The sequence below is a fragment of the Acomys minous genome (assembly GCF_964271855.1).
Source record: "Acomys minous genome assembly, chromosome: 10".
Classification (NCBI taxonomy): Eukaryota; Metazoa; Chordata; class Mammalia; order Rodentia; family Muridae; genus Acomys; species Acomys minous.
The window spans coordinates 66,634,647-66,661,318 of record NC_140491.1 but is presented as its reverse complement, the minus strand read 5'-3'; the positions used below and the strand labels follow the sequence as shown (position 1 = coordinate 66,661,318).

Sequence of the window (26,672 nt, the reverse complement as noted above, 5' to 3'; positions counted from 1 at the left end):
TGCATAAACAACCAATTTCTTTTATTTTTCACCTTTATAAAATTGAGAAAATATATATTCCTTTGAACTATTTCGCAAAAATACACTTCCACGTCCAATCGATTGTTGTCGTATCTGAACTCACCACATAATACTAGTCCATCCTAGGACCACACCACAGCTTAACACAGTTCCTATTAAAGAATTCAATTTTTTATTCCAAACATAGAATTTGTTTATACATTAATACTATTATTTCTGTAGGAATAATTTAGTCCTGCCGGCACTGAGGCTAGAATGGCTGAGGGACAGATGGGACTGGGTAGAGGACCATGTACTAAAATAACATTACTTATTCAAAGTTTATCTGTTTGTGTTTGTTCGAGACAGGGCCTTCTGCAGCCCAAGCTGGGTTAGAACCTGCTATTTGCAAGGCCCACCGTGAACTCGCGGTCCTCCTGCCACCACGTGAACTGCACACACACACACACGCGTGCCACATCTGATTACTCACTGTTGTTTGCACGTCTATGGAAGTCCTCTGGGGTACAGTGGCAAGAAGTGTGCTTCCTTCCTTCTCACTGTGGCTGCTTTAGCCCACCTTCTTTTTTTTTTTTTTCCAGGTTTTTAAAATTAATTTATTCATACTACATCTAAATTGCTATCCCATCCCTTGCATCCTCCCATTCCTCCCTCGCTCCTGCTTTCCCCTCACTCCCCTCCCCCATGTCTGTGACTGAGGGGGACCTCCTCCCCTGTATACGCTCATAGGGTATCACGTCTCTTGTTGATAGCCTGCTATCCTTCCTGAGTGCCACCGGGCCTCCCCATCAAGGGGATGTGGTCAAATATGGGTCACCAGAGTTCAGGTTTAGCCCACCTTCTAATGGTGCCACAGACATGACATCTGAGAGTCCTTGGGGGACGTAGGTTGCTGAGTGGCATCAATGGGGCCAGCAGTAGACAGTTATCACTAGCCACACTTTTCCTTTCTCTAAGCGTCAGCACAGATAGGACAGAAGTCGAAACACTTGGTATCCTAGACACCCTTGCACCAGAGCTCTGCTAAGGGCCACACATGGAGGCATCTCTGCAGTGCAGCAGAGCCCGGGCACCTGAGGAAACTGGAGTCTGCAGGGCTAGAGCCTCTCTGCAGTGCTGCCTGCTCTCTGGGCAGTGCATTCCTCCTTTGGAAGACGCTCCAGCATGCCACTTAACACTGTGTGTGTGTGTGTACGCTTAAGACAGGGTGCAGGCCGGCCGGCCTCAACCTTGTGACCCCTCTGCCTATCTCCACAGTGCACAGTATGCACCACCACACACAGAACTTGTGGAACACTTTTTGTTACCTAAACCCTAAGTCCTCTGTCTGACACACCGACAGCTGGGTTTTGCTTTCCTGAGTGGTGGAAGAGGCCCTCTCTCACCCTGTCCTGAATCTGGTGGGAGCTGTGCTCCAGCTCAACACTCTTCCCTAGACTACCAGCTGGGCTTCCACAAAGAACACTATGCCAGCAGAACACCGTGTGATTCGGTGCCCAGCATGGGAGAGGTATCACGGGGAGTAGGGTCCATGGCCACCAGCAGGCTACCCAGCAGAGGAGATGCACAGCAAGAGGTCCAAGGGAACAGAGACCAGTGTGAGGGAAGAGGAAGGAGCTTGTCACTGCATGTCAGAGGCACTGGAAGAAAGCAGAGGGACACCGTCAGGAGAGGATGCCTTTCTCATGTTCCTGGGTGTAGAGTGCTGCAACCGCAGGGCCAGGGGCTGCTCTGCTCAATGGGACCTGTCAGCAGTGTAACTGCTTTAATACAGCGGGACAGAAGTGTTCAATCAGCTTATACTTGTGCGTGTGCGTCTCACAATCACAGACTTTAACGTGAATACTGATGTGTGTGTATGCATGGGTGTTTAGTGTACAGATGTGCATGTACATGTAGGGGCCAGAGGAAAATCTCTGGTGTAATTCCTCAGGACTGCCCTGTTCACCTCCTTTCTTCAGGCATGGTCTTCACCTGCCCTGCAGCCATGCCAATTACAGTGGGCTGCTCCCCTAGCCCTGAAGTAAGTAACAACATGTGCCACTGTGCCCAGGCCCAGCTTCTTATGAGTGTGAGGATCCAACTCCATTGTGAACCAGCGTTCCACTGGCAGAGTGTTCCTCCAGCCCCAGTGTTTTTTTTTTTAATTAATTAACCAATCAATTAATTTTTTGAGAACAGGGTTTCTCTGTGCACCCTTGGCTGTCCTGGAACTCATTCTGTAGATCAGGCTGGCCTTGAACTCACAGTGATCTGCCTGCCTCTGCCTCTCCAGCTCTGGCACTAAAGCTGTGTACCACCATGCCTGGCTTTCTTTTTTGGTTTTTCTTTCTTTCTTTTTTTTTTTTTCTTCTTTATTTGGCTTTTCAAAACAGGGTTTCTCTGTGTAGCCTTGGCTGTCTTGGACTCACTTTGTAGACCAGGCTGGCCTCAAACTCACAGCGATCTGCCTGCCTCTGCCTCTCGAGTGCTGGGATTAAAGGCGTGTGCCACTACTCCAGGCACTTTTTTGGTTTTTCAAACCAAGTTTCTCGGTAGCCCTGGCTGTCCTGGAACTCTGTCTGTAGACTAAGCTGGCCTCAAACTCAGAGATCCACCTGTCTCATCAGACCATAAAGGCCAGTTCCCTAGGGCAGTGTCAGTGGGAGACTGCGGTTCCTCCTGGGAGTTCATCAGGCAATAGGGGAGAGTCTTGAAAGGGATTACGGGATCCCCTTGTTCTCTTTTGCTTCCTGGCTATGAGGTAAATGACTTACTGTCCTATGTTCTAAGCACAGCGCGCTGCTTCCACAGGCCCAGAGTAACAGCACCAAGGCGTGGACTGGAGCCACTGGAGGCAAAGCCAAAGTGAGCTCTTGTCCAGGAGTGCAGTTCCAGCAGCGAGCTGACTGACACATGTGCAGACATAACCAGATTAAAGCAATGGGATGAGAGCCAGTGACCTGTACTCACCTGGGCTCCTCTAAGCCCTCCTCATCGCTGTCCTCATGGCAATAGAAGATGTCTTTGAACAGGAAGTCTTGCTTGGGAGCTGAGGGTGTCTGGATCTGGTTGTCCCTTTTCTCCATCTTCTTGTTTAACTTTTCTTTCAGCAATGGCAGACTGATTTCATATAAGTAGTTGATGATCTCTGCAGAAAAGGTCATTTTGGAATTATTTGTATAAGCCTCTAATTAAGGTCAAAGGTCATTTTGGAATTATTTGTATAAGCCTCTAATTAAGGTCAAAGGTCATTTTAGAATTATTTGTATAAGCCTCTAATTAAGGTCAAAGGATGCAGGATCTTTTTTTTTTCTTTTTTCTTTTTGGTTTTCCAGACAGGGTTTCTCTGTGTAGCCTTGGTTGCCTCGAACTCACAGAGATCCACCTGCCTCTGCCTCCTGAGTGCTGGGATTAAAGGCGTACGCCACCACGCCCAGCTAGGATGCAGGATCTTAATGATGATGCCCCACACCCATTACTACATTCAAGATCCAGTTTATGCAGTCTTTGAAACAGATTCTGAGGCAGACATCAATCTACTCTTATTTATTTATTTGGAATGGGGCACTCTCTGATGTACACATGCACACACGTCTCTGTGTATACATGTGTATAGATGGACACACATATGTGTCAGCTAGAGGATGAGCTCAAGTGGTTCCTTGGTTGTTCTGAGCTGGGGTCTCACTGGACCTGCAGCTGTGGAGATTTGGCTGGAGTGGCAGCAGGGAGCTCTAGGACTCCTCTTTGTCTCTCCCGACCTGGCTTGTACGTGTGCACTGCCACTGCCTGGCTTCATACGTGCACACACCACTGTGGAGTCCAGACTCCCTCCCATCAACCTTCCCAGTAAGGAAACTGAGGCCTGAAGGCAGTAAGACAGGGAGCTGGGTAGTAACGCCCGCACAGCACACAGCCGTGTGAGCTTGTCACAGCTCCCGCACTCAGCTGGCAGGGGAAGAGACTCGGGGACCTACCTACACCAGGAAAACACCAGACTCAACTAGACAAGGATTTGTAATACTGACCTGGAAAAGTCTTTTTCTGCCAAAAGGGAACACAGGCGGCTTTCAGCTTATAAAATTTTGTCTGAACAAAAGATGGAGGGACATTCCTTTAGAAAAGAAAGGTGAGAAAAAAGTCAGTGACAGTGTCATCAGTTAGCTGTTTCTGTGACAGGGTCTCATGTGTTCTACGCGGTCATGGAGCACACCGCACAGTAGGGATGACTCCTGGCCCTCCTGCAGTGGCCTTCTAGTAGTCACCATATCCAGGGGAAACATATCCAGGGGATAGCTGGTTTCCAATGTATTGAGGGTGGACATCAGAATGAGTAGTTGTTGTCTAGAAGGACTGTGACCCTGTAGAGAACAGTGACTGTTTTCTGCTCTCTGCAGAGCTGTTTTCCTGAAGGAGCTCTACGGCCTTCACAGGACTTTGCTCCCAGAACAATCTTGGCACACCTGGAACACTTTGCATCACTGCATACTGCAAACAGTGCACAATAAGGACCGAGGTCAGAGGGTGAGATGCTTTCCTTCAAAAAATATAGCGATTAGATCAGGAGATTTAGTAAGAGGAACTTGTTTTACCCAAAAAACTTTTTTTTTTTTTTGGTTTTTCGAGACAGGGTTTCTCTATGCAATCTTGGCTGTCCTGGACTTGCTTTGTAGACCAGGCTGGCCTCACAGCAAGCCACCTGCCTCTGCCTCCTGAGTGCCAGGATTAAAGGTGTGCGCCACCACGCCCAGCTCCAAAAACAACGTTTGTGTAACAATCAATAAAGATGCTCTGCAGGGTGGTCCGAGGTACAGTTCACCAGGCTGGGTCTCCCTGATGCCTCAGAGCCTGGTCACATTCTGGGGTGACCTTCTTTCCTTGACTTTCCTGAGTGACTCAGAACACTGATACCCGCCTTCAGTCTGAGTGCTGGCAATACAGGTGCGCACCACCACGCCTGATTCTATGTGGTGCTTTGTGCGTGCTAGGCAGCCCTCCATCAGCTGAGCGACACCTTCAGCCCCTCTCTGTCGTGGGAATGCCACCACAGTGGGTTATTCTGCATCTAGCTCATTCCATGCACACTGAGAGTTGATTCTGTAAAACGCATTTCTAGAAACAGAATTACTGATTTCCAAATGGAATTACTCAAAGGGACTTTTCAAATTCTGCAGGATACCAAGGCTATACAGCAGATATAATTTACTAAGAAAAGACAATAATCAGAGGAGGTGAACAAAGAAGTTCATAGTTAGGCTGGCCTGATGTGACCAATTTCTAAAGAGGGGGGTAGGTATACAGATGTCAGTTTGTTGTTTTATCTGTCTAAACTTCTGATAAGAGGTTAAAAACTATTGAGCACTGTTGATAAAAACAATGCTTAGGAAAAAGCAGAGCTTATTAGAAAAAAATTCTCAAGAACAGAAAACAAACTCAGAGAGCAACAGAAGAACAGTGAAGAGGAAGGTGGAGGATAAAGGGCCATGTCAAGGTCAAAGCCAGCCCCAGCTGGGTGGTAAGACCACATGGGAGCTGGAGGTCAATCTGGGCCACATAGGACGATCCCACAAGGTCTAGAGATGATCTAGTGTGGGCTGCTCTGTGTGTGGAGGGCGGAGGCTGAAGTCACGTGTCTTCCTCTATCCCGTCCACCTTGTCTTCAGAGAGTCTGGAGCTCGGGGCTCCTCCTATGTGCCCACCCTGTCCAGCTGATACATGCTGAGGCTGGAATCAGACCCTTGTGCTCCCATGGCAAGCTTTATAGACTGCACTCTCTCCCTGACCCCCCTCTCTCATGCAACATGAATTGTAGCCTCCGAACTGTGAGAGGGAGTTATCTCTGGGTGCCGTCTACAACACAATCAGTGACGGACGGAGAGACTGAGTCTCACAAGTGTTCTCACCTCTTCCATGTGTGCACTGTACACAGGTGCACTCATACACATGCACACACAATAAAGAAAACTTACTGTACAAATTCTCATCATTGAAGAAGCTTAACTTTGAATAAATGGTCTTACCCTATGGCACTAGCAAGATCTTCCCAATCTATTTCATTGGCATCATTCACATTTAGTTCATATAACCTGTAAGAAAAAATAAAAATTTCAAGTAAAATCCACCTCCATACAGTCAGGGAATACAAGGAGCTGAAAGGCCACTCCAGTCCCATCACACTGTCCAGGCTAGCCCAAGGCTAGCCCAAGGTCCGAGAGTGAGCTATGGAGACGGGCTGAAAGGCCACCTCTCTATTCAACACAGCCCCTCAGGAATAGCACACATGCCCACCACTCAAGACATGTCAGTCTCATATGTGCACTATTCATGAGGCATTGCCCTTTCTACAGACAAGCAAATGGAACTTAGAGTAAGACCCGGGACCCCGGTGCTGCCTAAGCTGAGGGCCATCCTCAGCTCTGCTAACGTGTCCCAGCCAGTGGAAGACAGTGAGCAAGCATGGCAGAGTGCTGGGACATAGAAGCTGGACAGGCCTCTGCGGTTCTTCCTGCTCCTCCAACAACATGAGCCTAGGTCCTCCAGACTCACAGGTGCCACAGAGATTCCCAGGGCTCCACTTGCCTTGGGACTACTGTGGTGAGGACCCTGCATAGACAGGCTACTCAGGACAAAACCAAGCAACAGTCACACCAGCGATGTCACCCACAGGGAGAGCTCCACAGCCTGGACTAGTGACCTTGACTGAGTACACAGTATGGCTGCCACGCATTGTCCACCATAGTGCCAAGAACACTGGGAAACAGGTAACTTCTCATACAGAAGTGGTCACACAAGAAAGGCAGGCCGCACGCCCACTGCGACACTCGTGGAAAGTGCGCGCAAGCAAGGCCACCCTAGTCTCTGGGTTAAGAACTAGGGGTTTGTGGGCTGGAGAGATGGCTCAGAGGTTAAGAGCACTGGCTGCTCTTCCAGAGGTCCTGAGTTCAATTCCCAGCAACTGCATGGTGACTCACAGCCATCTATACTGTGATCTGATGCCCTTTTCTGACCTGCAGGTGTACATGCAGACAGAACACTGTATACATAATAATAAATACATCTTTTAAAAAAAAAGAACTAGGGGTTCACATAGCACCCATTCCTATTGTGGTACCTTTCAATAAGGGTGATTTTGGCCTGCAGAGCATTGACCCCACGATATATGAAGCCCCCATGGGTCATCCTTTTGGTCAGAATCTCTGTCCTGTTGAGAGAGAAAAACAAGTAGTTTAAAAGGTACACATGTCCTATATATTTTTACCACACAAACTGCTCTCATCCTCTGGGCAGGAACAAATAAATGGACAGAATGGTCATTACTGCTGAGTATGGACCACGGGGATGACAGGATCTACCCTGTGACTGCTGAGTGTGGACCACGGGGATGACAGGATCTACCCTGTGACTGCTGAGTGTGGACCACGGGGATGACAGGATCTACCCTGTGACTGCTGAGTGTGGACCACGGGGATGACAGGATCTACCCTGTGACTGCTGAGTGTGGACCACGAGGATGACAGGATCTACCCTGTGACTGCTGAGTGTGGACTATGGAGATGACAGGATCTACCCTGTGACTGCTGAGTGTGGACCACGGGGATGACAGGATCTACCCTGTGACTGCTGAGTGTGGACCACGGGGATGACAGGATCTACCCTGTGACTGCTGAGTGTGGACCACGGGGATGACAGGATCTACCCTGTGACAGCTGAGTGTGGACCACGGGGATGACAGGATCTACCCTGTGACTGCTGAGTGTGGACCACGGGGATGACAGGATCTACCCTGTGACTGCTGAGTGTGGACCATGGGGATGACAGGATCTACCCTGTGACTGCTGAGTGTGGACCACGGGGATGACAGGATCTACCCTGTGACTGCTGAGTGTGGACCACGGGGACGACAGGATCTACCCTGTGACTGCTGAGTGTGGACCACGGGGATAACAGGATCTACCCTGTGACTGCTGAGTGTGGACTATCGGGATGACAGGATCTACCCTGTGACTGCTGAGTGTGGACCACGGGGATGACAGGATCTACCCTGTGACTGCTGAGTGTGGACTATGGAGATGACAGGATCTACCCTGTGACTGCTGAGTGTGGACCACGGGGATGACAGGATTTACCTTGTGGCACGAAGTTTTTGTAAGGGCACTTTTTTTTTCAAATTAATAAATGACAATTTTTGGTTAACACATAAAGGTTGGTGAAAACCCATTACTAGTTGGGCGGTGGTGGCACACGCCTTTAATCCCAGCACTTGGGAGGCAGAGGCAGGTGGATCACTGTGAGTTTGAGCCCAGCCTGGTGTACAAAGCGAGTCCAGGACAGTCAAGGCTACACAGAGAAACCCTGTCTCGATAAACCAAAAAATAAAAAATAAAAAAATAAAAAGAATACCCATTACTAATAAAAGTGGACAGTTTCCATTGAGCACAATGCACTTATAAATACTGTTTTCTCAATCCAGCTTGAAAGCATTCAGCGTGCTGGCCTTAGTGCTGTACATGGAGCTGAAGTCACTGTGAGCGTTGCAGGCTCTCCTCACCATCCTCATCACCTTCATGTGCTCTCTTCAGGTCCTTTGCGTACTCACTCTGTGCTCTGTGACCTCATATTAGTGGAAATAAGGCGATTTTTTTTTAGCGTACTATGTCTGCTAGTGACAGAGGCAGCACCCTGCATTGGTTATTCTTCCTGCAGAGCAGATGACTTCCTCTGCAGACTTCAGCCTAGAGTTTGGAACTGTTTGTTAGGCAGGAGCCATTCGGTGGCACTCTAGGACTTGCATACAGTTTCATCAATGGCAAAGGGGTTTGGTTTCTTTGCTTTGGAAATTCTGTGTGTGAGGCCAGAGGCTGACACTGGCTGCCCCTCCCCCTGTCCTCTTTACCTTACTGTTTGACACAGGGATGCTCACTCACTGACTGGAGCCAGGGCCAATCAATGAGCCTAGGGACCTTGTGTCTCCACCCCTCGCTCCACCCAGTGCTGGGACTATAGACTATAGGCTTTGACATGGGCGCAGGGGATCTGGGCTCAGGTCCTTACACTTTACCCACTGGGCCATCTCCTCAGCCCCACAAAGGAAATCTTTGAGAAAAAAGGCATAAGCCTATTTACAGCTGCCAAAGGACACCATACAAATGCTCTTTGTGGTTGTTTATGAATAGGCGATTATTGGAGCTGGAGAGATAGCTTGGTGGTTAAGAGTACTGGCTGCTCTTGCCGGGCGGGCATGGTGGCGCACGCCTGTAATCCCAGCACTCGGGAGGCAGAGGCAGGCGGATCACTGTGAGTTCGAGGCCAGCCTGGTCTACAAAGTGAGTCCAGGACGTCCAAGGATAACACAGAGAGACCCTGTCTCGAAAAAACAAACAAACAAACAAACAAACAAACAAACAAAGGGAGTACTGGCTGCTCTTTGAGAGGATCTGGGTTCAATTCCCAGAATCTGTATGGTGGCTCACAACTGTCTATAACTTTAGTGTCAGGAGATCTAACGCCCTCTTCTGTTCTCAGAGGGCACCAAGCATGCATGCCATGCACACACATATACACAGGGAAAATACCCAATACATATAAAGTACAAGTAAATAGACTGACTTGCTGACTCCTGGAGCCTGCCGCGCGGGGCTGCCTGCCTGTGTGCTAGTGGGAGAAGCTGGAGCTCACCAGCAGCAGCCACGTACATGCTTTCCCTCAGCTTCCCTCGCTCCCAGCCGTGTCTTCTTTTTTTCCAATGTCTCCCTATGTAGCCCAGGGTGGCCCTGAACTCTAAGTCCCCGCCTTCAGCCTCCTGAGTGCTGGGGTGACAGGCTTGCACTGCCACATGTAACACACGGGCAGCTAACCCACACTGCTCTTCCCAACCAACCGCCAGTTAGAGATTAACACATTACTTGAGCTCACTCAAGTTACGGCCTTCCAGGGGCTGAGGCTGATATTTTTCTATTCACATTAAACACACCTTGTACATCTTATGTTGGTTCTGGAGCAGCACATCCCTCAATCATCCCGCCTCCCAACACTGACACATCGCCCTCCAGCTGAGGCTCAGAACCTACTGTCATCTTGTACCCTAAAATGTGAGTACAAAGGTTCTACTTCTGTTCAAGGTTGGTCTTGAGCACTGTGCATTCAGATGCTGATCTCTGTGCCCCGAGATCTGGATTCTATGAAGAATCTCCTGTCTCAGTGTTGTGTAAACATTGTTCTCTGTCATCTCTGATTGGTTAAGAAAGAAGCTGACCAGCCAATAGCTGGATAATTAGGGCTGGACTCTGGATTGCAGGTAGGAGGTCCACGCAGGGGGAGAGGGAAAGAGGAAGGGGAATGTCACCAGGAGCCATGAGGAGGTCACCTTGAGGACAAAGATGGAACAGGAGCAGCCAGGGTGAAACCAGATGGCAGGTAACAGGGCATGGGGCTGGGAACAGTCCAGACCAGTGTAGACAGGTTAGAATAAGTGAATATCTGCCCAGATTAGTGCTTTAAAGCTTAGTAATAAGCCGGGTGTGGTGGCACATGCCTTTAATCCCAGCACTCGGGAGGCAGAAGCAGGCAGATCGCTGTGAGTTCGAGGCCAGCCTGGTCTACAAAGTGAGTCCAGGACAGCCAAGGCTATACAGAGAGACCCTGTCTCGAAAAACAAAACAAAACAAAAGCTTATTAATAAATGTCATAGGCCTCTGTGTCATCATTTAGGAGCTAGACCGGGTAATGGAAAAAGCTGTATTTCACACACCCTCCATTCTTTACATACTCCCAACGGTATCTGTCCTTTGGAGTTTCTTGCCCTAAGCACAGATGTCTGTTAGACACACACTGGGCTGTAGCTTAGCTTGGTGTTGCAGTGCTTATGTAGCATGTATTTGATCCTGGGTCTGAGCCCCAGAACAAGACCAAAACAAAACAAAGCACCTAAATATTTGAAACGGAGTCGAAAGGTGTACGGACAGTATAATCCGGGAGTCTACTCTTTTGTTTGTTTTGTTTTGTTCTTTTTTGGTATGTTTTTTCAAGACAGGGTTTCTCTGTGTTAGCCTTGGCTGTCCTGGACTTGTTTTGTAGACCAGGCTGGTCTCGAACTCACAGCAATCCACCTGCCTCTGCCTCCTGACAGAAGTCTACTCTTTTTTTTTGGAGACAGGGTCTCTCTGCGTAGCCTTGGCTGTCCTGGACTCGCTTTGTAGACCAGGCTGGCCTCGAACTCACAGCAATCCGCCTGCCTCTGCCTCCCGAGAGCTGGGATTAAAGGCGTGCGCCACCACGCCCGGCTCTAGGAGTCTACTTTTAATGTAAAGTACTCCTCTGGATTCCACTTACTTGCAGGTTGGAGGGTCACACTTGGAGGCAGTGTGTGTCCAACCCACAGGGGATCACCGTTTCAGCTGGGCTGTAGCTGAGCGTGCAGGCTCCACCCTCCAGGACTTGGAGAAATCTGGCAAAAAGGAAGCTGTTCCTCATATCTGAGGTGGCGCTGAGTCTCTTCCATTCCTATGTAAACATCTGGATTCCTTGCCATAGCATCTTTGCCATCTACAGCTAGAATGAAGTGTTATCCTGGAGCCTATTGTACATTGTAGTAAACTTTTGTAATAAAATAAGGCAAGTAATATAATCATTGTCTCTACTGTTCAACAATTCCTACCTCAGCCCTGAATTTAAAGTACAACTAGTCTGGACTCCTGCCAGAGCCTGCTGTTTCATCTTTGTTGCACTCTGAATTCTGTATCACTTTAAATTAAACCAATCCATTTAAAAGGGGGAAAAAAAAAGACTCACAAATCCATCTCCTTCTACTGCTCGGGCTGGCCCCAAACCTGAGATCCTCCTGCCTCCACCTCCCGAGCACCGGATTCACAGACTGCGCACCACCACCCCTGCCATAAGTTCTGAACGAGGTGGAACTAAACCCTGCACGGAAGCTGCTCCTCACCTGCACACTGTCAATCGAGGCAAGCTTAGGTGTCGACTGCAGCAGGTGCGGCAGGGCTGTAGTGTTCCTGCCACCGTGTGTGGTACACACCTCGCCCAGGCCACACAAACCAGAGGTCCCTGTTAAACACACCAGGAAGCCTCACACTTACCACTTACTTTTGCACTGCATCCAGTTTCTGGTCTCCACTCTGGCCTCCACTTCCACCCACGATATGCCCTTGTAGAGCTTTTCCCGGACAATTGACAGGCGGCCTTCAGGGTCCTCCTGGAGTCTAGAATCTAGTTCTCTCAACTCCTGGGGAGACATTTTCTTTAGGATCACGTCTTCCACAGCCTTGATTAGTTTCTGAGTTTCCGTCTTACTCCAGGCACCGTGGTTTCTGTCTGCAGACATAAAAGCAGGGGCTTGTAGCTGCTCATCTCTTAGCTCCCAAGCACACTGAAAAGGAGGCGATAGAGCAGCCCCTTCCAGAAAACAAGGGGCGACAGCTCAACCAAACACACCTAAAATAACTGATAACAGTTATTTTTATTTTGTTTCTGGTTTTGTTTGAGATAGTGGTCCCTCTATGTAGCTCTGGCTGTCCTGTAACTCACTATGTAGACCAGGCTGGCCTTAAACTTAAAATCTTCCTGCCTCTGTCTCCTGAGTGCTAGGTCTCAGTTAAACTCTACTCAGTCCAAGGCCCAACATTCTGGGGCAAAGTGGCTGCACATCTTGCTCCCACAGGCTCCTGCCTGGCCAGCTTCTGGAAGATCCAGCATACATACGTGGCTGGATTCATGCTGCAGGGTATAGAACTGAGGCACTGATGCCCAGTGAATAAAAGCTACAGTTTCCTTGACTGCACACAAAAAAGCCAAGTGAGCTAGCATAGAGAATGTCTTAAAAAGAAGAATGTCCTAGGCTGGAGAGATGGCTCGGAGGTTAAGGACACCGACTGCCCTTCTAGAGTCTTGAGTTGAGTGCCAGCAACCATACGGTGGCTCACAACCATCTATAATACGATCTGGTGCCCTCTTCTGGTGTGCAGGTGTACATGCAGGTAAAGCACTGTGTACACAATAAATAAATAAATCTAAAAAAAAAAAAAAAAAAAAAAAAAAAAGAATAAGCATGTACTAGGCTGGAGAGATGGCTTAGTGGCTAAGAGCACTGTCTGCTCTTCCAAAGGTCCTGAGTTCAATTCCCAGCAACCACATGGTGGCTCACAACCGCCTATACTGAGATCTGGTGCCCTCTTCTGGCAGACAGGCACACATGCAGGCAGAGCACTATACATAATAAATAGACAAATTAAAAAAAGAAAAAGGAGAAGAAAAAGAAGCATGTACCTGGAATGGGGCCATAGAGACCTGTGCACACTGGCTGCGACACAGGCTTATTTCACAGTGAGACAGGCACTTACCACCTCCAATCTGAGAGAACTTCAGGGCGACTGAGAGGCTGCTTCGGGACACCATGGCCCCAATCTTTTTCCAGTCATTTCCATGGAGGGTGTGGTATGTCTTCAGCTTCTTAGTGTCTTCTTCATTGTACCTGAGAGAAGGAAATGGCTGTGAGGGTTAATGAAGTCTATGTCTAAATGGCATCTCGTGACAGTGCTCTGGAAAAGCCGAAGGCAGCACTGACAGAGACCGTGCCCCTCCTCCCCATGGCTGGAGCCCCTCACTGCTGTGCTGCACCTCAGTGGTGCTCATGCCACCAGTCACTGCTGTGCTGCACCTCAGTGGTGCTCATGCCACCAGTCACTGCCGGAAGGGCCAGAGGCTTCCTCAGCCCCTCATTGTCCACAGCAAGCCATCTAGGCCTGTTCTTGTTCACCACCTCTGGTGGACAAAGCGAGCCAGGTCAGCCAGGGCTGCACAGAGAAACCCTGTCTCAAAAAACGAAAGAAAGAAAGAAAGGAAGGAAGGAAGGAAGGAAGGAAGGAAGGAAGAAAGAAAGAGAATCTTAAAATGAACATGAGCAATCCCCAGCTGGGTTTCAGTGCAGATGTCTTTGTGATCTTCACCACTCAGGGCTGTAGACATTTTGTTTCTTGACATCAGAACCAGCTCTGGCCCAAGCAGAGATACTTTCTTACCTGCCTTTGTAATTATTCACATCAAATATCTTCTTTGCCCGATAGTACACAAGCTTCCAGGGCCGAGCGATGCCTTTCCCTACAGAGTTAGAAGACAGAATTAGAGAGATGGCAGGTGGCCACCGCGAGGCATGGTCACAGATGTCACCCTAGCGGAGCCCTCTGTAGCATGGTGAAGTTATGTGCAGCAGTGTGCAGAGGCTGGGGCTTCACTGTCAGACACACGTATGGCTAACGCTACCTTGAGGAGTAATGCACACTGGCTTTGCGGATCCACTCAACTCCAAGCCCTCACTGGACTGCCACTTCAGTATGATCTGAGGTGCACTAAGCTCGGACACCTTCTCCCAGCCAAGCCTTCCCCATTTCCCACTCTCTAGGGGCCGTTGTCCCACTTCTCTGTGTATTCTGAAAACACCTGGGAAATTGCCATCTTCAAATTAAAAAAGGTGAGCCGGAAGCCGGGCGTGGTGGCTCATGCCTGTAATCCCAGCACTCAGGAGGCAGAGGCAGGCGGATTGTTGTGAGTTCGAGGCCAGTCTGGTCTACAAAGTGACTCCAGGACAGCCAAGGCTACACAGAGAGACCTTGTCTCAAAAAACCAAAAAAAAAAAAAAAAAAAAAAAAAAAAAGGTGAGCCGGGTGTGGTAGTCAGTCCCAGCACTCAGGAGGCTGAGGTAGGTGGATCTCTGGTCTACAAATAGAGTCAAGGACAGCCAGGGCTCTGTGTAACAGAGAAACCCTGTCTCAAAAACCCAAAAATAAAATATGAGGGACCCGTTACCATTTATTGATCTTAAAAAATAAATAAATAAGTGTGTGTGTGTGTGTGTGTGTGTGTGTGTGTGTGTGTGTGTGTGTATGTGTATTTATATATTTGTTTGTTAAGTTATTTGGCCAGGCATGGTGGTGCATGCCTTTAATCCCAGCTTTTGGGAAGCAAGTGCAGGTGGATCTCTGAGTTCAAGACCAAACTGGTCTACAGAGCAAATTACAAGAAAGATGAAAAAGGTAAAAATAAACAATATTTTAAAATGATTCTTTGAGAATTTTATACACTGTATTTAATCCTATTCACCCTAACTGCCCTAAGATGCACCACCTCCTCTCTTCTCGCCCCAACGCTATGTCTTCTTTGTCTTCAACGGCCAGGCGTGCGCACACTGTGCTGTCCACACTTCTGGGCATGGAGGCATCTGTGGGTGGCATGCTGAGCTCCTCACTTCCTCAGCAGTAGCCCACTAGCAGGGCTCTGGCTCAAAGCACTTCACTTAGAAGACAATGATGCATAGGGGAGGCCACAGGGAGGCGTGGGAAGGCTGAGTGGCCTGGGATGCATGGATGGGGCTGCAGGGAGGCGTGGGAAGGCTGAGTGGCCTGGGATGCATGGACGGGGCTGCAGGGAGGCGTGGGAAGGCTGAGTGGCCTGGGATGCATGGATGGGGCTGCAGGGAGGCGTGGGAAGGCTGAGTGGCCTGGGATGCATGGACGGGGCTGCAGGGAGGCATGGGAAGGCTGAGTGGCCTGGGATGCATGGATGGGGCTGCAGGGAGGCGTGGGAAGGCTGAGTGGCCTGGGATGCATGGATGGGGCTGCAGGGAGGCATGGGAAGGCTGAGTGGCCTGGGATGCATGGATGGGGCTGCAGGGAGGCATGGGAAGGCTGAGTGGCCTGGGATGCATGGATGGGGCTGCAGGGAGGCATGGGAAGGCTGAGTGGCCTGGGATGCATGGATGGGGCTGCAGGGAGGCGTGGGAAGGCTGAGTGGCCTGGGATGCATGGACGGGGCTGCAGGGAGGCGTGGGAAGGCTGAGTGGCCTGGGATGCATGGACGGGGCTGCAGGGAGGCATGGGAAGGCTGAGTGGCCTGGGATGCATGGATGGGGCTGCAGGGAGGCGTGGGAAGGCTGAGTGGCTTGAGGATGCATGGATGGGGCTGCAGGGAGGCGTGGGAAGGCTGAGTGGCCTGGGATGCATGGACGGGGCTGCAGGGAGGCATGGAAAGGCTGAGTGGCTTGAGGCTACGTCTCTACTTACCAATGTGCAGTCTGAACGCATGCTTTCGTTTTAAGTTGGTGATCAGAGACTTTTCCTCTGGATATCTGTCGGTGTACAGCAGCTTGTCTGCACTCGCAATTCCAGTCAGGGACAGGAATTCTTGCACATTTTTCTCTATTTGCTTGTTTTCTTTCACAGAAAATTTGCCAAATCTAATAGCAACACCTGGAGTTGGGGTAAGGGAGTAAAGTATGTATGGTCAATAATGAATAAAAGCAAACCTACTACATCCATTTATTCCCCCCCCCCCCTCTGTGTGTGTGTGGGGGGAAGACATGTATGGAAACTACAGGTCACCCTCAGGTGCCATCCTCGGATCCACCTTCTTTGGTGATAGGTTCTCCTGGTGACCAAGTAGGCCAGGATGGTGGGATTTTCCTGTTTTTAGCTCCTCAGCATTAGGGATATAAGCACATGCCACTGCATCCAACTTTGTTACTTGAATTCTGTGAACAAAATTAAGCTCATGGGCTGGAGAGATGGCTCAGAGGCTAAGAGCACTGACTGCTCTTTCAAAGGTCCTGAGTTCAATTCCCAGCAACCACATGGTGGCTCACAACCATAAATGATGCTCTCTCCTGGCCTGCAGGTGTACATGCAGACAGGGCACTGTATACATTATATATATATTTTGTTTGTTTTTGTTTTTGTTTTTGAAGACAGGGTTTCTCTGTGTTAGCCTTGGCTGTCCTGGACTTGCTTTGTAGACAGGCTGGCCTCACAGCAATCCACCTGCCTCTGCCTCCCCAGTGCTGGGATTAAAGGGGTGTGCTACCACGCCCAGCTTTAAATAAATAAATCCTTTTTAAAAAGCCTTAGATTAAAGCCGGGCGTGGTGGCGCACGCCTTTAATCCCAGCACTCAGGAGGCAGAGGCAGGCGGATCGCTGTGAGTTCGAGGCCAACCTGGTCTACAAAAGTGAGTCCAGCACAGCCTAGGATACATAGAGAAACCCTGTCTCAAAAAACCAAAAAAAAAAAAAATAATAATAATAATAATAAAAATAAAAAAGTCTTAGAATAAAAAAAACAACAACAAAAACACTCAGGTCATGTTTGTGCAGCAAGCCCTTCACTGAACATCTCCCAAACTCAAAAGGAAACCTACAGTAGTCGGAACACCAAGGCCAACAGGGCCAGCCACTGGGAGCAGACCACTGGCACCCCTGGCACCGACCGGCTCCCCAGTACCATCCTCAATTCTAGCCTAAGCCCTATCTTGTCTCCCCAAGTCTTTCCAGACATCCTCTTTCTTCCACAGTGAGTTGCTTGCTTTCTCAATCTCTTTAAGATAGTTATACTAAAAGGCAACAGACACTGATGACAACTGCAGACAGTACTGAAGAATAATCCAAGAAGCAATATAGTTTAGTTATCTCCTATTCCTAACACAGCCATCAAGGACCAATGGTGTGGATAGTGCACTGCTCTTTCTTTTAGCAGAGCTGGGGACTTGGAAGTTTACCTGGCTGGTTTTAGGTGCTTTGTTTGGTTGAGACAGGGCCTCATGTAGCTCAGGCTGCCTGCAAACCCTCTACGGACCTGAGCTTCTGATCCTCCTGCTTCATTTCTTCAGTGCTGGGATCCCAGACATGCATCAGCAGCATCGGCACACTCAGTGGATTCGGGGACTCAAACCAAGTGCTGCGTGCATGCTAGGCAAGCGCTGTTTTAGGTTTATTATACACACATGCATACATACACACCACAAAAGGAAATAAGCGACCGAGTGATGTAGATGTGCAGCCAGATGAGGTGCTGCATGGCTGTTAATTCCAGCTGAGGGAAGCTGAGGTAGGACTGAGGGTTTGAGCTCAGCCTGGCCTACCTCAGGATTCCACACACAGCACAGCAAAGGGGGCCCCAAGACCCGTTCTGTGACTGTGTCCATGTGAGGTGCTTGGGTACAGGCTTTTCCTGTTGGTTTCCAATCTCTTCAGCTGCCTTGGCACTCAAAGTCATAAAACCCTCATTCAATGTATAGTGCATACTTGTGCATCCTTACGCCACACACTATCAGGCATGATAAATACATGCAGGGAAGAAATGTGTTTATTCTTTGTTGTTGTTGTTTCTTTGTTTTTCAAAACAGGGTTTCTTTATGTAGCCTTGGCTGTCCTGGACTTGCTTTGTAGACCAGGCTGGTCTTGAACTCCCAGAAACCCACCTGTCTCTGCCTCCCTGAGTTCTCCGATTAGAGGTATGGGCCACCATGTCCAGTTTGTTTGTTTGTTTGTTTTTTGCTTTTCAAGACAGGGTTTCTCTGTGTAGCCTTGGCCGTCCTGGACTCATTTGTAGACCAGGCTGGCCTCGAACTCAGTGATCCGCCTGCCTCTGCCTCCCGAGTGCTGGGATTAAAGGCTGCACCACCATGCCCGGCAAGAAACATTTTTAAAAGTGACTTTTAACCTTCCTCAGTGAGCAATTGCTTGGTAAATACTGCTCAGCTGAGGCACATATTCACAGATCTATAGCTTCTAAGATCTTTGTAAGGGATGCTTCTCCATCAATCCAAGTCACTCAGGAGCAGCTGCTGCCTGTTCTGCACACTGGAAAGCTTACCTTGTGCCTTAAATTCTTTGAAACGCCCCAGGTCATCCCGATACATGCGTTTGATGGTGCCGGGCGCTCTTTCCTGTATGCGAGGAATGAACTCTTGGAGCTGCCTCACAGCAGAGTCCAAATCCACTTCAGAATCATCACAATCTTCCCCGTCTTCAAATACGTATCTTGTTGCAGAATTGCTGGCTGATTCCAAATTGCTTTCTTCTTCATGGGTAGGTCCTAACCTAATGGGGACACCTGGGTTACCAGCAGCCATCTCTCCAGCTAATACCTTTTAACTCTTCCTGAGTGGGTCTCAGTCTAGAAATGTGCTGAGGTTAGACCGTACCTTAGAGCCACTTAGTCCCTAATTTCCTTTTCTTTTCTTTTCAGATAGGGTTTCTCTGTGTAGCCTTGGCTGTCCTGGACTTGCTTTGTAGACCAGGCTAGCCTCGAACTCACATCGATCCACCTACCTCTGCCTAATTTTCAAACTAATTTATATAACCTAGTTAGATTCGATGGGTATATGTGGACAGAGGGTAACTCGGTTATTATCTTTTTATGTGCGTTTTCTCACCCTTGGCTCTCGTGAGGCCCTCTTGGATCCCAATGAGAATCAGATGCTTCTCCTAACATACCCCACCCCACCCCCCCACCCCGAGGAGTTGAGTCAGAGTGCACTGGCGCCTAACAGTCTAACACAGTGCTCAGGGATTCCCCAGCTGTGGCTGTCCCTGCTGCACAGGCTAGGGCCTTGTTTCCTCCTCAAATTTGTGTGTATCCATGCCAAGTGCTTTGCCCAGTTCTCAGCAGATGTGAGACTCTATGGGCTCCTGGTGTGCTCAGGACTATCAGGCAGACTGGACATTCAACCCTCCTGTCTACTCTCAGTGGGCCTGGGGCCCAAGGCAGGCTAGACAGCCCTAGTACATTCCTGCTTCATGGTCAGTGTGCTGACAATGTCCCCAATGAGACAGCATAGAGGACAATGTGAACAGCTCGTATCTGTCACCTAAACCATCCTATGTGGCATTTAACATTTAGCACTCATGTGAAACTATTCTAAGTCAGAACTACCAAACAAACACAAAAACTTACTGCGTGAAAACGGGAAGAGAAAAATCTGTCCTGAGTCCCTGTACCGGTTCACTAGACAGGTAAGTAAGCATAGCTCACACAGGAATACTCCTCATGTGAGTCAAGCCTTGGCTGCTCCGCAGAATCCCCAGTATAATGCATGTAACTCTTTCGGTCACACAAGCTGCCTGACTGGGAAGTCTTTTTTTTTTTTTCCAAAGATGTTTATTTATATATATAAGCCCTCTATTGCATGTGCGCCCACATGACAGAAGAGAGCATCAAACAGAAGAGGGCGTTAGATCACATCATGGATGGTTGTGGGCCACCATGTGGTTGCTGGGAACTGAACTCAGGACCTTTGGATGAGCAGCCAGTGCTCTTAACCACTGAGCTACCTCTCTAGCCCCCAACTGGGAAGTCTTAAAACAGTGCAAACTTAGCCTGGGCGGTGGTGGCACACGCCTTTAAACCCAGCACTTGGGAGGCAGAGGCAGGCGGATCGCTGTGAGTTCGAGGCCAGCCTGGTCTACAAAGCGAGTCCAGGATGGCCAAGACTACACAGAGAGACCCTGTCTCGAAAAACCAAAAAACAAAAACAGTGCAAACTTACAGAATAAGGCAGAATAGATCTCAGTGAAAATCTAATTTAACTACCTTCATATGAAGAGACTCAGCTAGCTACTCAATTAAGTGCGCACAATAGTCGTAAGACTTCTGGTCAGGCATGGTGGCGCACGTCTTTAATCCCAGCACTCAGGAGGCAGAGGCAGGCGGATTGCTGTGAGTTCGAGGCCAGCCTGGTCAAGCAAGCCCGGGACTGCCAGGGCCATCATACACAGAAGACACACCCCATTCCCACCTTACCCCTGCATTCCTTCTCTGTGCTTCCTGCTGGAACAAGCCTGGCTTTCTGCATCCCTTGGCCTGTGGTCCTCATCCTCTTCCCTCAAAGTGTCACCGCCTCCTGGCAAATCCACGAGGGCATTCCTAGAACTGTTGTCAGTCACTGAGGCATTGTCACTAGAGCTGGCAAGGGCAACGGATGCACATTTCTTTTTCTTCGACTTTTTCCTGATACTGTGGGATTCTTCGACCCTCTCATCTTCTTCCTGAGTCCCAACCTCTCCTCCAGGGTGTGTGCTATCAAGACTCTCAGGGGTGGCCAATTCCTGGTTCCTCAACATTTTTTTCTTGGACTTCTTTTTAGGATACACAGCTAGCTCCACAGAAGACAAGGTCTCTGACTGGGGTAAGGTGATACTCTCAGGCTGGCTTCCCTGTACAGAATCCCAGGATGCAACTTTCTGTGCATGCTTTTGGTTCTTTTTGCTCCTAGCATCCCTGTGCCGCTCTTGACAGTCATGTTTCTGGGACTTAGCAGTGGGCAGCTCTTCTGCTCTATCTGCTTTTGCTGACTTTTGTCCCTTGTTCACATCAATATAAACAATATCCACATCCTTTCTAGAATTCTCCAGCAGGTTCTCCATGTTTTCTTTATTTACAAGGATGATCCCTGTTTCCATATCCACCTCCCAAGCACTACTCTTTTTCTTTTTGTGGGTAGAAGTGGTCTTTTTGGTTTTATGCAAAGTTTCTGAATTTTTCAGAAGGGAAGAAGTAAGTTGCTGGGACTCCTTCCTCCTTTTCTTCCTCTTGGACACCAGGGGCTGCTCACTCTCCAAGCTCTCCTGGGCTGACATCTGGAACTCTTTCCTCCTTTTCCCTGGGCTGGACTCCTGAGGTTGCTCACACTCCAAGCTCTCCTGGGCTGGCATCTGGAACTCCTTCCTCTTCTTCCTCTTGGATCTCTGAGGCTGCTCACTCTCCAAGCTCTCCTGGGCTGGCATCTGGGACTCTTTCCTCCTTTTCCCTGGGCTGGACTCCTGAGGCTGCTCACACTCCAAGCTCTCGTGGGCTGGCATCTGGGACTCTTTCCTCCTTTTCCCTGGGCTGGACTCCTGAGGCTGCTCACTCTCCAAGCTCTCCTGGGCTGGCATCTGGGACTCTTTCCTCCTTTTCCATGGGCTGGACTCCTGAGGCTGCTCACTCTCCAAGCTCTCCTGGGCTGGCATCTGGAACTCCTTCCTCTTCTTCCTCTTGGACCTCTGGGGCTGCTCACACTCCAAGTTCTCCTGGGCTGGCATCTGGGACTCTTTCCTCCTTTTCCCTGGGCTGGACTCCTGAGGCTGCTCACACTCCAAGCTCTCCTGGGCTGGCATCTGAGACTCCTTCCTCTTGGATCTCTGAGGCTGCTCACACTCCAAGCTCTCCTGGGCTGGCATCTGGGACTCTTTCCTCCTTTTCCCTGGGCTGGACTCCTGAGGCTGCTCACATTCCAAGCTCTCCTGGGCTGGCATCTGGAACTCCTTCCTCTTCTTCTTCCTCTTGGATCTCTGAGGCTGCTCACACTCCAAGCTCTCCTGGGCTGACATCTGGGACTCTTTCCTCCTTTTCCCTGGGCTGGACTCCTGAGGCTGCTCACATTCCAAGCTCTCCTGGGCTGGCATCTGGGACTCCTTCCTCTTCTTCTTCTTCTTGGACCTCTGAGGCTGCTCACTCTCCAAGCTCTCCTGGGCTGGCATCTGGGACTCCTTCCACCTCTTTGCTAGCTTGGACACTTGAGGCTGCTCACACTCCGAGTCCTCCTGGGACTGTTTCTGGGGTCCTTCTTCAGACACAGAGGACCATTTCTTTTTCTTGTAAAAAACTGCAGTGTGGGTTTTAAATTTGCTTGCGTCTCCTTCCATCATATTCCTTTAGGAAAATATGACAACACTGGTTTATTTTGGCATTTTAAACATAAGTCTGGGGCAAGGGTGATGATAACACAGTCAAACAAAACTATGACAAATGACTAGCCTAGAGTTATGGGTATAAATTTTGTTATTACTCAAAGTACACAGGAAATTCACTGTGATCCACTTTGACTAGTCACATTGCCTTTATGCTACTATACACACATGCATGTACACACTCATGCACGCACGCACGCACACACACCCTCCCTGGGATTGCTGCTGCCGCCACTCTCCTGGCTGCTACTGAGGCTCTCTTGCCTGACCGTGAGCTTGGCTAGAAGACTGTTTTGCTTTGTTTAGTTTTCTGAGACAAGGCCTTGCCATAGAGCCCAGGCTGGCCCCACACTGGCTGCAGTCCTCCCATCCCAGTCTCCTCAGTCCCAGCACTACAGGCATGCTTCACAACACCTGAAGGGAAGGTCACCTCTTTAAGGAGGCTTCTTCGTCCCTGGCTAGCTTTCATAGTATCAGAAGGTGCTATGTGGGTTACCCAGCCGTGAGCCCCATGAACTAAATTGAACAGCACAGCAAGTTGTGCCCATGGGTGCAACAGCAGCATAATTGTCTTGAGGCCACCCAACTTCTTTCTGGGTGGATTTAAGGCCTGCTCCACAGGAGCAAACATGCTTAGGACTGCAAATCTGCAAGAGCCCATGGTTAGAGAGCCCCTAGCCCCAGGGCGAACCTACCCCTATTACGCTGCTAAATGGACCCAGCATCAAACGGCCTCTCCACCCATAGCTTAGCGCAGCTCTCGGAGCTCAGCAGACAAGTTTCTGTGTAGTGGAGTGTTATGGTTAACTCCACAACCAATATAGCCTAATAATGTTTATTATCAGGCCTATAATTATTATTACAGCAGTATATTCTAACCTGCTAGCAATCAATCAAGACACAGACACCTGTTATATTTTAAAATAGCCTTAGTTAACCTGGGGCAGGGCAGATATTAATCCCCTAAACTACTTCTCATTGTGGGGCAGGCATGGGATACCTGTCCCAATCCCATGCCATCTGATCCTAATAATTCCTATCAAGCTACCTCCCATCCGTAATCCCAAACACTTGCTAATGTTCTTCATCTGGGCCAAATCTCCATCCATGCCTGTCATGTGCTTCTCCTCCACCTAACCCATGATGGCACCACCTTCTCCTCCTCCCTTCTTCCCAAGATTCTGCCTCCCCCAGGCCGGGAACCTTAGCCACGCCTATCCTATTTGCCTGCCCAGGGCCATATAAAAAAATAAACGTTCTCGTGGTCTCTGTCTACTCTCTTACTAGTCCCGTGGCAGGTAAGCAATGACATCACAGGTAGGCGGACTGAAGCCGAACCCTAACAGTGGAGAAATGCACAACTGGTCAAAGGACAGGGAAGAAGTGTCAGTGGAGTGCTCAGCCGCAAACGGGGCATCTATAGCCCCTGCCCATCCCCCAAGGCTCAGTGACCATCTCAGAAGAAGGGGACAGATTTTAAGAGCTTGAGGCTGAGGGAGCTGGAGCAGAAGTGTCTTCTGGACATGACAGAGCCACTGTACTCCTAACTGCCAGCAGCTTCTGTATATAGCTTCCTGCATAGGATCCAGCCAATCATCAAACCCAGCCGGTCACTACTCAGCTGCGGAGGGGGAGGGGCTATGAGCTCCCACTCCTAACTGAGGTGATGCAGGCTGGGGGGAAGGGGGGGCAGCCAGTTGTCTCCTGGGGTGTGAAGATTTTAAAAAATGGCTAAACCCTCGGTATAAGAGACAAGCAGTTGCCGGGCGTGGTGGCGCACGCCTTTAATCCCAGCACTTGGGAGGCAGAGGCAGGCGAATCACTGTGAGTCTGAGGCCAGCCTGGTCTACAAAGTGAGTCCAGGACAGCCAAGGCTACACAGAGAAACCCTGTCTCGAAAAACAAACAAACAAACAAACAAACAAAGAAACACAAGAGAAGCAGTGAGGCAGTAACCAGGGCTGCATTTCCTCCTGAGCTAACACGATACCATTCCCTAGCAACCCACCCAGATGGCCACTGAAACTACCAGCAAAGGCCTCACAGCTGGATGGGCTCCTGGAACTTCGTGCCATTCAGTCATTCATCGTCTGTTTCCTCTGCTTGGACACTCAGATCCCACATAGGAAGGCAGTTTGAATGTGTTGTTCCATTTCCACTACCTGGAAGCCATGACCCGGCCCTTCACTAGAGCCACAGACCTTATGCAAGGTCTCAGCACCACTCCGTAGCCACAGACCTTATGCAAGGTCACTGGCCTTTGACAGAGGGTAGGTGTGCCTTGTTAGTGACCAGCGAAACAAGAAAATTCCAAAACATATTAGGGTAATATACCGACATGCATGTGTACGCATTTTGGAATAAATATATTAACAGGGTAGGGATGTAATTCAGCTGGTAAAAATGCTTGCCCACCACGCACCAGGTCCTGGATTCAATCTCTAGCCTCTCATAAGTTTGCTGTCCTTGCACGTACCTGTAACCTAGCACTGAGGAGTGGAGGCAGAAGGGGCCTTCTCAACTACACAGCGCGTTTGAGAGCAGCCTGGGACACTGAGACCCTGCCTCAGAGCCTCCTCCTCAGTGCATAAAGAATTACGTACAAACATTCATATTCCGCTCCTCAATCTGAAGTGATTCTGGGCTCAAATATTTAGAATTTATCCTTACCTAGGTAGTGTACTTAAGTGGTTCAAACAGTATACTTGACTCCTCATTCCCCAACAGGACTTCTCTGGGTAACCCTGGCTGTCCTAGAACTTGCACTATACAGCAGGCTGACCTAGAATTCAGAGATCCGCCTGCCTCTGCCTCCCAAGCACCAGGATTAAAGGCATGCGCCACCACACTCAGCCTAGAACAGAGTTCTTATTTCTCAGTATCTCCGTGTTCTGACACGCAGTTTCTGTTTTTACTAAGGGACTCAAAATGTCTCTCTGCAGCAGGGTTTAACCAACTGGACACTAAACACCTGTCCTATAGACGGCATCTAATTTGCCCTGGGTAGTAAACGCCAGCTGGAGGGACTCTGTTTTGGAGGGGAGATTGATTTTGTGTGTATGAGGGTTTTTTCTGTATGTATGCATGTGCACCTCGTGTTTGCTGGGTGCTCTTAGAGGTCCCTGCCTGTCATTTCTGTCTTGGTCTTAGATCGCTTGGCATCTTCGGTCCTTAGAAGGCACAATGCTCCGATTTCCGGGGGGAGACCTCCGCGACGCCTTTCTGCCCGGTGGCTGGCTTCAGTGAGCAAGCTACTTTTACCAAGATACCCCCCACTGACTCCTAACAGGGTCCCACCTTCCCTTCGGCACACAGACCGCCCCAACGGTCGGGCGGCTTCCCGAGGCGTACTAGCCACAGCCGAGACGCGCTCCGCCTCACCTAACCAGAGGAAAAGCACTTATTTCCACTTCCGGCGAGCTCCGGACACTTGTGGGCTGCGACTCTGCCTGCTCTGCCCCGGGACAGCGACCTGAGGAACGGACTGGAAGGATCCCGCAGGCCGCGGCCTGGGTTCCGGGACTCCCCCCCACCCCCCAGCCGCGAGGAACCGGCAGATCCGCCTCAGGTCGCAGCCTCACGGAACGAAGCCGCAGCGCAGCGCCCCGCCACACTTGCGAGCCAAAAATTCAAACCACGAAAGTTCGTACAACTTACCCCGCGATAACGTCGTCCTCGGCTTCCAACCCGGAAGTGTTGTGGAGGCGGAAGTACTATACTGACTTCCGGGCCGCTGTGCATCGGGCTGCCATAGTAACATGGCGGCTCACAAGCATTGGACGCATGCGTAGTTGCTTGCCTACGATCTTGACGCTAGAGGGAGGTACAGGGTAGAGATAAAGTAGGACGGGCAAATCCCCGCTCTCCAGAAGCAGAGGCAGGCATAAGTGACTTCGATGCAAACCTGACTGGCCTACATAGCGAATCTGAGGTCAAGTTATTAAGGGAAAAAAAAAAAAAGCGACCGGGCAGTGGTGGCGCACGCCTTTAATCCCAGCACTCGGAAGGCAGAGGCAGGTGGATCGCTGTGAGTTCAAGGCCAGCATGGTCTACAAAGGGAGTCTAGGGCAGCCAAGGCTACACAGAGAAACCCTGTCTCGAAAAACCAAAAAAAAAAAAAAAGCCAAAAACTTAGTTTATAAGAAAAAAAATCGAGGCCAGCC

General features: G+C 49.6%; 1 protein-coding gene across 4 annotated transcripts; it reads right to left on the bottom strand.

The window, feature by feature from the left end:
* TTF1 (transcription termination factor 1) lies at positions 1-26,272 on the bottom strand. 4 transcript variants are annotated; one of them, XM_084798598.1, is made up of 12 exons: positions 26,167-26,272; positions 20,582-22,471; positions 18,653-18,879; positions 16,071-16,256; positions 14,034-14,112; positions 13,356-13,486; positions 12,096-12,330; positions 7,115-7,204; positions 6,024-6,089; positions 4,032-4,117; positions 2,974-3,151; positions 1-1,661 (listed from the first exon to the last, which is right to left on the bottom strand). In XM_084798598.1, the coding sequence occupies exons 2-12, from the start codon at positions 22,465-22,467 to the stop codon at positions 1,643-1,645; spliced, it is 3,183 nt and encodes a 1,060-aa protein (XP_084654724.1). In that variant the 5' UTR covers positions 22,468-22,471; positions 26,167-26,272; the 3' UTR covers positions 1-1,642. The 4 variants fall into 4 exon arrangements, 3 of the variants coding, with proteins under 3 accessions (XP_084654724.1, XP_084654725.1, XP_084654726.1); XM_084798599.1 differs by lacking the exon at positions 26,167-26,272 and adding an exon at positions 25,891-26,156; XM_084798600.1 differs by lacking the exon at positions 20,582-22,471 and having other exon boundaries at positions 26,167-26,236.
* Positions 26,273-26,672: the final 400 nt, after the last annotated feature.

Excerpts from the sequence above, each read along its gene's own strand:
- TTF1 (XM_084798598.1), bottom strand. The coding sequence starts at position 22,467 with ATGATGGAAGGAGACGCAAGCAAATTTAAAACCCACACTGCAGTTTTT. Across the intron at positions 13,487-14,033 it reads GTGAATAATTACAAAGGCAG|GTACAATGAAGAAGACACTA; the intron begins GTAAGAAAGTAT and ends TCCTTCTCTCAG. Across the intron at positions 3,152-4,031 it reads GCAGAAAAAGACTTTTCCAG|AGATCATCAACTACTTATAT; the intron begins GTCAGTATTACA and ends CCTTTTCTGCAG.